The following is a 14,304-nucleotide window of genomic DNA, read 5'->3' as shown; positions in this document are numbered from 1 at the left end:
CAAATAAAACAAAATTTTACACGTCTTTAGACAGAAGTTTGAGGCAACAGAAACCATTTAGCAGTCTGAGAAAAAGTTGGTGACAATGGGAACACAAAACACCACTTCTGTATTTGCTAAATATCTAACTGGCATGATTGCCAGGTCTAGTAAATAAGATGCAATCTGTTCTAAATGAAATGGCATGTATGAGAATAATGTTGATGTTATGGTCAGAGAAGCAATTTTTTTACAGTAACAGTATATTCTAAACATTTCCCTTTTATTTAAAAAAAAAACCAACACACTTCCATAGTTTAATGCTTACAAGGCAGAAAATGTTCTGGAGATGTAGACTGTATCCAAACTGCCTTCTAACACATTCCCTCCAAATGAAAATACAACAAACCATTGTGCAGAATCGTTTGAAGAGTAAACAAAAATTCTTCAGAGTACTTTCTTTCACCAGCATTCCACACAGCCGCCTGCAAGGAAACCTGAATGCTAGCTAGGAGCTTCTGTCTGTAAATATCATTGCTATGTCAGAAGATTTTCCCCTTCCCTGCCTAAACTCCTCCTTAAATTACATTCAGATTTCTGTGGTACCATAACAACTTCAATATGGCATGTATTTCAGTATTCTGTAAAGGCTTCATTTCCATCTCTAGTTATTGTTGGTTTACATTTTTCATCTTGGCTGCTCTGCAGGATGTACATCCTTACAATATTTATGTGAGGTCTTACAGCTTTAACATGGAATACTGTTAACTACCATATCAAAACCACGTCAAGATGTATACTGAAGTGACGTCCTGTATTATAGGATACACAACAGATTTCACCATGTTTTATCAAAACATGTGTCAAAGCAGTGCAATTTCTGATGGCAAAATAAAGGCGAGTCAAGGAAAAAATGCTTTTTTGGACTTTTATGAGGTTCATATGAACTTTCTTTCAGTTGCATTCATGGGAATGTGTACTCAGTTGTTGAGCTTGATTTTTTTAAGTTTATATGAGGAAAAAAATCCAAAACAAATCTCAAAAAAACCTGTTTCGCTCTGCCTGCTATAGGTCAATATCATAAATTGCCAGATCACTTCCCCCGACCCCAGGAAGAAATTGCAGATGATGCTAGATTCACTTGGAACCCAGCACAAACTTTCTAAATGGCCACAAACTATTCTAAGTATTCTGGGTACATATAAAAATCTGGATTCACTGTACATTGCAAAAACCCTGTGCAGAGCATGAAAATTAAAATTAATGTGTACTTAGATAATTCTTTTTTTTATTCTGAAGAAGTCATTTGCAAAAGGTTATGCAGTATACTTTATAGTTCAGACACCTAAAATAAACTGCGGAGATATATTAATTTAAGTTTATTTCTCTAACTGCGGCACACTATCTCTAAGTACTTTATTCTAGAACCCAATAAAAAGGCTGGACCTGAAACTAACAGATCAACTCTAGTTGTTCAAAATTTAGAACATTCCTTAATTCAACTAAAGCAGTGTCTAGCTGGGGACCTTAGGTATGGAGAGAATACAGCAATATCTTTCCTTACAGACCATTCTCCAAATTTAGCACACAATCTCACATAGTCACACTCACCAAATCAGAGCAGAATATGCACGACATCTACACAATCCAGAACTATCTAGAGCATGGTTTGGAGAATACAAGTACATTATCTATTCACAGTATTTTCTTAGTATAACTGCCGTCCGTTAGAGAAACCGATGTGCAAACACTGAAGACTAAGTATGGCAAATGCTTAATAGATTAAATATACTGTATTACTCTGTACACATGTCTATATTTTATAGTTCTATGGAATGTATGCATGTGAGTACACATGTCCATATATTATACCGCATTAAATATATTATACATATATAGAATTTATATTAGCGTCTTCAAAAATTTAGGGCTATTTTGTTTGTTCTAACAACTGGACAGAAGCTAAAACCAGTTAAACTTATGTGAGGCTCTCCTACTTGCCTTGATAAGGAAGGATTAAGTACAGGTTAACGGGTATCACCCATATTCTATAATGAAACATTCTATAATCCTATTTTCCTGTAAAATCAATGTAGCTTGCATCACACACCGACTTAATAAGGCTACTAAGTCACATCAGAGGACAGTCTCCAATAATGTACTTGGGGAAACGGGTAAATTTAAGTGTTTAAAACTCCACCAATGAGCAATTTTCCAGCAGTTATTACGGAGTCTTACCAGTTCTTGTGTATCTTCTGCTAACGGCAAAAATGTAGCTTCCAGAATAGCAACTTGATCAGTGCTGAGCTTCTGCCACAAACTAATCAGCATAATCACCAGATGGGTGGCACTTTTCAACTTTGTGAATGCCTGGAACATGTTGGCTTGATTTTCTTCAGCTGCATCTGCTAGAGCTATTACCTGCAAAAATTACAAACGTCTGTTAAGTATAGTTTTAACATCCATGAACAGTCAACAATGAAATTACCTTTGGCACACTCTTGTTTTCCTTTAGAAGATCCTGAGGAATTCTGTTTTCCATAAACACAAACCACAGAATATTAAATGAGTTATCATTTCTCTAGATTTTTCTTTTGCATACCCAAGGCAATTTCAAGTCCATATGGCAAGAAGATTAATCTATCTAGTATAATCACTGTAGAAAGGATTCTGTCTAGAGCATATTCTTAAGGCATTCCTGAAATTGATCCACATCATAACATATAATACATGATAACAAACTTACTTTCACGTTTATACCACACAAGACACTAATCCCTATATCACCAGCAAGCCTACTGTATTAATAGAAAACAACACATTGATTTTATGGAACTAAAAATGCAGTATATAATTATTTCCACATGAACATAACTGCCATCTGTTATTTTATTAACTCTCGGCTCTCTCCATGTTTTGCGCTAGCTGCTTAAAGCTTTTATGCCAAAATGTAAATATCATGGATCATGTATATGAAGGCAATACCACTTTAATTGCCAGACATCCTGAAAAAGTTTTCAAAATAAAATAAAATGGCAGATTCACTTCTTGTGAGATGGTAAGATAGTTTTGCTGAGTACTTCAAGATGGGGAAAAACAGAAGAGTTATTATGATACTCTACTTAGCTCAAAAATAACTTGTCATTGTATATAACATTGTCCACTCACAGCATTAGAAAAAATGATATTTTGAAAAATATTGCTATAATTGCCTTCTTTCTTGAAATACAATGTTTAGACATTTTCCATCACTGGTGAAAAGTGAAGATGACAGTGATTGCAATATGCAATTGCTATCATTTCAATATGAGGACAAGAGATTTTCCATGGTACTTGTACTGAATTACTTCAACTAAAGGAAAGTAACAAAGGTTAGGGGTTTATCCTGGGGGACAACTTACAGGACCTGTTCTCATGAATGCCACTACATTTTCATGTTGCCTGAATAATACTTAGCAGCACCTATTATCTTCACTGTCATTTAAATCAACGCAAAGCGCCTCTCAAGCACTTTCTCCTTCTGTTTGTTTATCTGCAAAATGGACTAATAGGCGCTTGACTGGAGTTGCAAAAAGACTCACAGAAATCCAGTTAAAGTGTAATTAGTGTTATAACAGAATTTACAACGTAAAACTTGCAGAGCTTGATCCATTAACATTTGGCAACAACAGGAAAACGAAAATACTATAGGATGTATCTCCAACCGGGAAACAAAGCCAACCAGCTGTTAGCATTTGGTGGAGGAAAACTATTTTTAATCTGCAACACTGGCATTAGAGATGTGTGTGTGTTCTCTCCAAGCTCCCATGTGACTGGGAAGATAAAAACCCAGAATTTTAGGGAACTATAAATATGAAACATTTCAAGCAAAATGTGTTGATAGCTTTTGGTTTAGATTTTAAAATGTAATGTTTCCAAATAAAATGGGGAACCCACAGGACACTCATGAGTCCAAACACTACATAAATCAGAGCCAAGTAACAAAAAAAAAACCAAAAGCCTTGCTAACCATGCAAAGAAGTGAGGAATTAATCCCAAATAGTGAAAACCCACATGACACACTTTTGGTCAGAGGAGAGTAACAGTATCACAGACATGTCACCTGATATAATCGTGCCCACATTCATTTTGCTCAGACCAAAGACCTGATGTTCTTCATACCTCATGTTCTACACAAGATGGAGTTCCATATCACAGTTACTTTTCAACGGTTACAGGTGACAAAGCTACATGACAAACACAACACTACGTAGTACCCTACATCTGTTGCATCTGACCACTGTAGCCAGTAATTGTATGCACTATACAGCTTCATCTTTGAGGAGAAAAGCAACAACAGTAAAAGTTCTCAGTCTAACAGCAGCCTTCAAATACCTAATCACCTTTCCTGTCCAAAATGCATTTGAGAATTTTGGGAAGAAAAATATGCGAAGATGAATTTAACACGCTGATGAAATTCATCAGTATGCTTCCTATAATATCATTACGGGATAGAACAGTGCAATGAATAAATGCAGAATTCCTGGAATTTGGAATAAAGGCAAGCTAGTTGTATCCTGTTATGGCTAATGCTCAGCTAATATTAATTTTGCTGAAGAAGCAGGCAAACACAGTTGCACTTGTGTGACAGTGAACCCCATTTACACAAAGGTAAAGGACACCTAGACTGAGTCATTAATGAACTAGGTGGTCTCTTACTCTGTGCTGTATTTCAACTTACACTGTACTGTGTACCTCAGAAGCATAAATCACATAATGAGAAGTAACTGACATGGCCTGCTACCTTAAGGATCCTTCATTTCAGAATTTGCTTTCTTTCCATTTTATAACCATGAACAAAGGAGATGCTCACCTTTCCAAAGGCTATAGATGTAAAATAAATATCCCAGTACTCCCAAACAATACCTAATGTACCAAGGTTATAAGCTATTTTGAATGTAGTTTCCTAAAAAAGACTAAAAAGTAAAACTCTTGAAAAAGTTTGCATTTGCTACGAAATTCTACAGTTCTAACACACAATAATACAAGATAAATATACCAGTGACAGGCCTAAGCTTCTAAAGGAGAAGTGCAGTCTCAGAGTGTTGCAGGTCACTGAAACATACAGCAATTAAATCTTTGCATGACTGCATATATATAAGTTCTACTTTACATTTGCAGAGAAACCAAAGAGGGGAAAAAACCATTTCTAAGCACTAATTCTTCTGTTAATAGACGAAGAAATGACCTAATACAGCTTTCTGAGATCTGGAATATCCAGGATAATACAATATGAATTACCATACAATAATGTAGGCACACACAGTCATTGTCTTTTTAAAAAAAAAGCCGAGACCACAGACAGAAAAAAGGTTGTCAAAACAGCACTCTTTGAAATATGCTGAGAACTGAAAGCCAAAGGAACACAGAGAGCAGCTGGAAGGGACTAAAGATACTTTGACAATACATGGTTCCTGAGTAAATACTTAATATGAGGGGGAAAAAAAGAAAAATAAATCTTTCCTCACAGAAGAAAAATTACTCTAAACATCTCTAGGACATCAGTTATAAATTTTAAAAGTGTTCTGGGGTTCTTCATTCAAACACTTGCAGAATTTAAGGATGAATAAGTTCTAAAAACATGACATTCACTTTTTAAATTATTTTATTTTCACCTGACCTTTATCTCTAATTATATTTTACAATAGTTGAGGGAAATAAAGAATCCATACTCTTTGCAAACTGAGATCCTAGTCTCTTCTGACTCAGTCACGGTTCCTCCATAATTTCCCAACTCTATCTTCAATTCTTACCGTAGCTCTTCAATCTGTTGAGATCTAGTTAATCATCTTTCTAAACAGATTTTTAAAAAAATCTCTCCCTGTCTCACTTTTTCACAGGGTAGACGGAAAAATATATTGCAACTGGCAGTCCCAACTGTAGCTTAGACACAAAGATTTTAGACCAACTGGAAACTGTGAAGTAAAAAGTCCATCTATACTGCATAAGTCCTATCATTGCCTATTTAATATTTTTCTTTCTCCTTCCGTAATATCATAAAGTTTTCAAACAAAGAAAATTAAAATAAGTTTTTCAAACATTCTTTCTAAAAGCAATGGAAGAAAGGAAAGCGGCTGATGCAGGAAAGAATTAAGAAGCACTGGAATGGGTTGAAAGTACAGTATTAAGTATGTATTTTCAGAACTGATCAAAACTTGCTTTTCATTTACATCCTTTTTGTTTAAGTTTTTCTGACCAAATTATTTCTTGTTCCAATACACCTACCTACAGCAAAGTGCAGGCCAGCTAAGTTATTCATGAAAGCATGTTGTGGAGAAGGGAGAAGGGAGAAGAAAAGAACAACTATTGTCTAAATTAAGATTATATTTAAGAGTTTTACTAAATTTCATATTCACAGTTGCAAAGACAGAGCAGAAATCCAGAACTATTTTTTATAATCTTGAGAACTTCACTCCTCAACACTATTACCAAGATTTGACTGCAATAATTTCCAAACATAGAGCAGTTGTCATGTTTTGAGCCTTAAGTGTTCAAGCAGAAAGATTTCTCTCCATGCTGATTTGATTGCTAAGTAGACCTTATAAGATGTCAAGCATTGGAAAACTGTAAACTAATAGCGATTCAGGTTTCAAAAACAATCAGATTTCTCCATTATTAGTGCTTAAAGGTATTTTTTAGGCTATTGTTTAACATCCACCAGTAACTTCAAAATTAGTAATCCCTCTTGAAAAAGGCTTGCAACATACCCACTCTTGTATATTCACACAAGTTCTTTGGGGCAGTAATGAACATCACTCTCCCAGGCTTATTTCAATAATACAAGAAAATAAATACAATTCAAAACATATAAAATGCCTCCTTGTTAGCTGGCTGAGAAGTTGAAGAAAGCTTTGAAAAAGTAAAGGGCATGAAAGGAGTATGAAGTTCCAAGGAGCTTTCTTCTGAGTTGGTAGTATATTTTCTTGGAGTCCCTAACACCATTGGGACCAAAGACTCTCACAGTTTTTATGCCATATTCTAAAAAGGAGAACAGGAAACGTGACTGACAATTTGTTCTTTTTTTAAAAACAGCCAGGAGAAACATAACTGTCCACCACTGGTGAAACTTTAGCCAACTAGTCTTACTCTCACCTAGTTCTATCACACCGGGTTCAGCTTCTAGTGTATTTGAAGTGTCTTCATTTTCAGCAGAAATGAAGTTTGGAGAGAGCAGGAGTTTGACATTTAAGAAATACAGAATCTCTTTACATTTCATCCATAGCACTCAGGAGCAAGTCTTCTATGCAAAATTTGTTAAAACATGAAAAACATCATCGGAAATGTAATTATTCTGAAATGGACACAGGGATGATGAATTATCAAGACTATTATGCACTCCACAGTAAACTGATCCATAACCAAAGCCTTTATACCTAGTTTCAAAAGAGCACGCAGTTATAAAAGCAAAAGCAGAGACCACAAGCTCACGGGTCTCTTCTGGCAATCATTCTTATGGAATAATCTATTGCAAGGTATTTAATTGATCCAACCCCTATTTTTAAACAAAAATAGATCTTCGTGAAGCAGGATTTTAATGCATATAAAGCAGAATACAGAGCTAAGAAATGCCAGGGTTACTGCTTTTTCATTCGTTTTGCAACAGGACATTTACTACTACTCTATTTCACCCTTTCCCCCATTCACTCATTTTAGAGAAGGAAATACAACTCAGTTACTAAACATATAACAAGATCTAACAGATTTTTTTTTTCATGGTTTTAAGAAGTCTGCGTCACATATCATAGTTCACATAGGACATGTAAGCATTTAAAGTCAAATACTGTTGCTTTACAAGCCCTTTTGTTTGCGTTGCACACATGGCATGCACCCACATACAACAGCTAAGACACCAGCAAAGCAAACCTTTAAAACAGACACAATATAAGTGATAATATCAATTTAGATCATAAAATCCTGAATCTCTCTTATTCTGTAAAATTTTTCTTTTTTACAGGCAGTTCTCAAAGTAGTTGACACAAAGTAACAAAACAGTGATTAGCCGCCTGATTCCCTGTGCAGACCATCTCACTCAACAACCATTGTGCACACAGCTTTTGACAGGTGACTAAAGCTTCATGGAATGCGGGCAAAGATACCCATGTCAGAGAGCGATCTTTATCAAACACTCCGTCACCAGAAAGAATAACCATGTCACTCTCGCAAGGGAGCACTTCTGAATGCTGTGGCATTCCCACGGCGCTGCAATGGGTACATGGTAGCGTGCACTGGGATTAGGTACCCTAGGCCACAATTACCTGACTCTTATATGGACGCCTCAGCTACTGCTAACCACGACCACAGTTTTTAGAACTGTGGCATAGGCCCACCAGGATGACAACAAAACATCAATTCACTAGACAACAAATACTTAACTTTCAAGTGAAGCTCAACATGACCTTGATCTGAGAATACAGCAGAGATGAAAGACACTGCAGCATGATGATCCATGCTTTATCTGGATGCACCCAGCTACTTCCTGAAATACTATCGCCTCACTTGATGAACGTGAAATTATTGATCACCACAAGTAATTACTACAGCAATCCGTACCTCTGGAAACTAGAACAGCCAGATGAAGGAAACACTCAATGTTGCAAGGAAAGTTGTGTGGTTTTGTTTTCTTCTATGTTATCTCCATGACAAAATTATCATTAACAGCTCTACTGCACCTTTCTAAATTGGAATTTGCCGCAAAGCAGTATCATCTACAAAGCACAACACAGGTTACAGGTTAAGATGGCGGTCAACTCACTCTGTAAGAGCCAAATGCGTGTACTGTTTAAATTCAGAATCCTCTCCTGAAACCTCACATATATCAAAGCTGTGTCTTACCCTCACAAACCAAAGGGATAGTGGATTATTATCACTGACAGTCATGCTGCATCATATTTTATTTTTTTTCCTCATTTTAAGAACTAGTGACAATGATAAGAAAATCTTTTGGGATAAAGTAACTATCATTTCAGCTATAAGAGGCATGATAGTATGAATATGGTCGGTTCAAAAGGAAAAAAATCTCTACCCTTTTCATTTTTCCTCTTTAGAACACTCAATAAGAAAACAGGCTATTACCTTGTCTTCACAAGTCTCTCTTTCCCCAGGTGTTACCTATCTGTGAAAATTACTGCAAAATATTTAGCAGATTCAGAACCCCAGGCACCTGATTGCATTATCCAAAAGTACTTGACAGTTAATACATCTAAACCCAGATTAAAACCCTGATAGACCAATGTCACCCTGCTCCATAGGAAATATCTATTTTGTCTGGACTAAGTATTTAAACAAGCTATGCCAGTCAAAGCCAAGTATGAAGACCACCTGGTTAGCTGTACTTATATAGGTACAATCTAATTGAAGGAAGCAGATTCATATTCCTGTGAGTCTAAACATGCAGCTTTTCATATGCATAAATCAATTTTGAAAATCTGTCTTAGCAGTACTAATATAGTGGCAAAAAACTGCTCATTTGCATCACTGTTGCCAGTTTACTGGTTTTATTTAAACACATCTTTTTTTATATTCCTGCCTGTCATTATCTGGGCTTCCTTGTTTATATCCATGGTAACAGAAAACAAAAATTCCTTTTGTCTCTGGTGTTCCATCTCCAGTAAGGATTACAGTTAAGATTATTTTAACTCGATTAATACACTTTCCTCAATTTTATTTTTTTTAAAAGGGGTTTAGCATTTTTGAGGAGCCAGATTAATATGGTCAATAGGAAGAATACATAGAAGAAAACTGTTCAAATACCTGGCACTTCATCTCCTCTTTATAGCCTATCCACAAGTAAATATTGCAGCCAGTTTTGCACGAGAGTTACTGTTTGTTATTTGTTAAAACTATTAAATACAAGGATGGGGAAAAAAAAATTCTTGAAGGAAGGCTGCAAACACATTCCAAAATACCTATGATACTTTACAATACATTTAGAAGCGAGTTCTACATCATAAAATCCAAATTTAAAGTGGAGTTATAAAATTACTAGCTTAACCGAGTGAAATAACATCTGTTACAAATTACACAAAACTCAAGAAACCAATGAGTTACAATGAATCCTTTACCTACCCCTTCAAAACAGAAGCGGTGTTTAAGCATAGGGATGTGCTAAATGCACAGATATCATAGAATCACAGAATGGTTTGGGCTGGAAGGGACCTTAAAGATCATCTAGATCATCTAGTTCCAACCTCGCTGCCATAGGCAGGGGCACCTTCCACTAGACCAGGCTGCTCAAAGCCCCATCCAACCTGGCCTTGAACAGTTCCAGGGATGGGCATCCACACCTTCTCTGGGCAACCTGTTCCAGTGCCTCACCACCCTCATAGCGAATAATTTCTTCCATCTAATCTAAATCTACCCTCTTTCAGTTTAAAGCCATTACCCCTCCTCCTATCACTACATGCCCTTGTAAAAAGTCCCTCTCCAGCTTTCTTGTAGGCCCCCTTTAGGTACTGAAAGGCTGCTATAAGGTCTCCCCAGAGCCTTTTCTTCTCCAGGCTGAACAACCCCAACCCTCTCAGCCAATCTTCATAGGAGAGGTGCTCCAGCCCTCTGATCATCTTCATGGCCCTCCTCTGGACTCAATCCAACAGGTCCATGTCCTTCTTAAATTAGGGGCCCCAGACCTGAACACAGCACTCCAGGTGGGGTCTCACAAGAGTACAAAGAGGGGCAGAATCACCTCCCTTGACCTGCTGGTCATGCTCCTTTTGATCTCATCAATCAACATCCCCAAGTCTCCAACCATTCTCTGCCCAGCCTGTATTTGTGCTTGGGATTGCCCTGACCCAGGTGCAGAACCTTGCACTTGGCCTTGTTGAACTTCATGAGGTTCGCACAGGGCCACCTCTCAAGCATGTTAGGGTCCCTCTGGATGGCATGCCTTCCCTCCAGCACATTGATCACGCCACACAGCTTGGTGTTGTCAGCAAACTTGCTCAGGTTGCACTCAATCCCACTGTCCATGTTGCTGACAAAGATGTTAAACAGCACCAGTCTCAGTATCAACTTGAAAGGTATGCCATTCCTCACTGGTCTCCACTTGGACATTGAGCTGTTGACCACAACTCTTTGTCAAAGGATCTCTGTCTTCAATATGCATTGACTATCAGAGTTTCACTGTGAAGCTGTCATTGAACTGGCAGCAATGTAAAAAAAAAATGATACAGCCAAACATTAGCTAAATGGAGACAGAGAGGTGGAGAGCTTGGTTTGTACCACCAAATATATGGTATTATGTAACGACAAACAAAAAATTTTACAGCAAAGGAACAAATTTTAAACAGTGAAGTTGTATGCTCTGTATATCAAAAGAAGCTGTGAACCTAAACAAACAGTTTTGAAAACTAACAGGGGCCTCATCCTGCAAATTTCTCATTGTATTTCAGTACAATGGGATCTACAGATGGCCAGGAAATTGAGAGACACCCATTAGATCCTACTTCTGCAAACATTTATGCACAGTAAAGCTCAATGGGTAAAATCAAGGATTTGCTATCTCCAGTGGGAAAGTGGCATTGATTAAGTAAAGGCAGGTTTTCATCCTATTAAAGACCACTACTCTCAGTGTGATCAGTCATATGTACCTAGCATGGAAAAAAGCATTTGCAGCATCTTAGATATCATGTAATGTCATTGTAGAAATCTAGAATAAATCCACAAATCATTGCTTTTGATAAAGTACACAGTGAAACCTATCTCCTAGATCAGGCACATCTCATTTATATTTTAATAAGATAATGAAAAACAATAAAAATGTTGATAGACACATCTTTAAAAGGTTAATAAAAACAAATCCAACTAACATATAATATAGATATTTTTCCATCTGTACAGATGAACACAAAGCCATTCCATCAAATTCTAACACCTTTGTCAATATTAAAAAAACAACCAACCTAACAGCAAGCCAGTAAGCCAGCAAAGTACTAAGGTAAATTCCAAGCCATTAACCTTGTCCACCCAATCCCACTTGTGATTTTGGCACTTATGCTTTATACTGAGGTACATGCAGAAACTCCCAGAAGTCTCCATTCATGTGGAGCTACCATATAATTTTAAGTGATTAGAAAGCATTGTGGTTGCTAACACAGTGTCTGGGAGTAACCATAAGACTCAGGATGATTAAATTAAAAGAATGCACTCTGGAAACAAATTCTAAACATAGCAAAGAAAATGGATGGCAGGTTAATTAGAAGCTCAAACTTAACTACAACACTGATTTCAGGACATCTCATTAAAATTACTTTTCTATTTTGAGATACTTTATAGATTTTCTCTATTATTAGTAAAATCTTGAGAACATATGCCAGTACATTTGGAAATAAAACAGGCTTCTCAAGGCAAAGTGTGAAGGTCGCAAGACACATGAATTGCTTGCTTATCCTGTCTTTGAATTACAAGTTTTCCATAATTTCTTCTAATTTTTGTTGTGAAAGAAACATAACCATTTCAAAACAAAGGAACATCACGATGAAATGCAGGTTTTATAAAACTCAGTCAAAAACAGAGTCTGTATAGAACTTGAAGAGAATTCAGCAGAGATTAGAGTTTACTAGGTTTTAATAGATTTACTAGCAAAAAAAATAAAGATGGTTTCGAAAAAGTCATTTAGTGAAAGTAAAAATTCATTCTTCATGCAAGGTGCCACAACAGGAAGTTTCAGACAAAGCAGACTCTTCCCTTCCTCCAAAGATGAAGTACAGCACAGACCACAATAATGCTTACTCCACAACAATACCCAGAAAATAACTTTTACAGACTTGAGCTGCATCCTGCTTCGTATGATATTCAACTTCTAGGCCAATAGTTACTGCCATCCAGGTGCAATTATTTTCAGTGATGTAGATTTCATTTTATGGGAACAAGACAAGTACTTGATAAACCAAAAATATCTTCCTGCCAAGACATACAGCAAGGGGACTTAACCTAGTAATGAAGCAGCAAAGAGCTTATGAATTCCCTGCATTGGACCCTCCATCTATAGAAAAAGAAAGAAAACATGAAAGGAGCCACCTGAAGTAACATTACAGTGGCAGCTCTTCAGGTGGTGATCAAAAGAACATATATTTTTAGGTCACTGATTTCCTTGTGCTGCACATAATGGCCAATGATGCTCATTCTTCTGCACACCTGGAACTGCACCTTCTCTCTTCTCTCAAACTGACAAATTAAGAAAACTCCCACCCGAAATACCCTGCTAATTCACAAGCACAAAGCCCACAGGAACAGAATCAGGTGCAGTTTCCTTTACATGCACACCTGCCCTAGCCACACAATGAACTCAGGCAGTGCCTTCTGCCAGTTAAGCCTAGGAGTAAGACCTTAAGCAGAAATCAAAAAATAAAACCAAATTAAGCAAGTGTTCGCCCCCAAAACTAGTTCATCTTATGTTCAAAATAAGACAAGCCACGAAACTAGTAATTACTTTAGTGTGTAAAACTTATTTTACCACAGGATTACTCTGACAAAGTATGTCTCATCATAGGCTATGGATTGGTGTCCAATAAAGTAATTGCCAACATTATATATGCACTTATGTATTTACAGGATTGGGCTTTATTATTAATCGTAACATTCTATGTTGTTCTCCTACTGCACTTGTAAACATATCTGAAGCTAAATAGCTTTCTAATGCTCATTTCAAAACACATTTAATGATACACTTATAATCTCCTAGCCTTTGAGAAATGTCATGAATGAAAATTCAAAATTGGCAGTATAGGCAGAAGCGCTTCACCCATGTCTTTGGAAATATGACTTTTCCCTACTTTCAGTAGGAAAACTACTACCTCCACTCATAGCCCACATTATTGGTTTTTTCCCTTAAAATAAATTAAAAGATAAAAAAGCTAACAAATAGGTTAGAAAACGTCCTTCCAATATGTTTATCACCGATGCTCTGCTGAAAGAACAGCTGTGGCAAATCTGCCAATTTTTGAGATAAACATATTTTTGACCTAGCCTCACTACCTATGTACCCTGGTATGCTGACGGAGAAGCAACAGTTAGGCCAACCTAGAGTTAAAGGGGGAAAAATCACCTTCAAAAAAGCTTTGGAGGCACACTCAAAAAGATTCAAAGTTCAGTTCAACTCTGCTTTCTAGAAGAAAGCCATTTCTTCCATGATGGAAAAGTGTTAAATAGCCTACCATCAAATGCATAAAAATTAATGCATTTATATTGTAGCATTCCATGCAAACATCTCATTCCTTGATTTGTCCTTTGTTGTAACAGGCAGCTGAATCTACGGAGGATATGGGACAAGATGTGTAAGGTCTTTTTTAA

At 36.7% G+C, this 14,304-nt stretch overlaps 1 protein-coding gene across 4 annotated transcripts in view; it reads right to left on the bottom strand.

The window, feature by feature from the left end:
• BBS9 (Bardet-Biedl syndrome 9) overlaps nt 1-14,304 on the bottom strand; it is a 312,074-nt gene that overhangs the window by 169,532 nt on the left and 128,238 nt on the right. For all 4 annotated transcript variants that reach the window (XR_010371645.1, XM_064443921.1, XM_064443920.1 and 1 more), the window contains one exon: nt 2,218-2,400. Coding sequence is in view for 3 of the 4 variants with exons in the window: in XM_064443921.1 (XP_064299991.1) it covers nt 2,218-2,400 (183 nt within the window). In the remaining variant the exon portion in view is untranslated. The remainder of the gene's footprint in view (nt 1-2,217; nt 2,401-14,304) is intronic.

Source organism: Phalacrocorax carbo, chromosome 2 (assembly GCF_963921805.1).
Source record: "Phalacrocorax carbo chromosome 2, bPhaCar2.1, whole genome shotgun sequence".
NCBI lineage: Eukaryota > Metazoa > Chordata > Aves > Suliformes > Phalacrocoracidae > Phalacrocorax > Phalacrocorax carbo.
The sequence above is the reverse complement of the archived record's forward strand: the minus strand, read 5'-3'. Positions and strand labels throughout refer to the sequence as shown.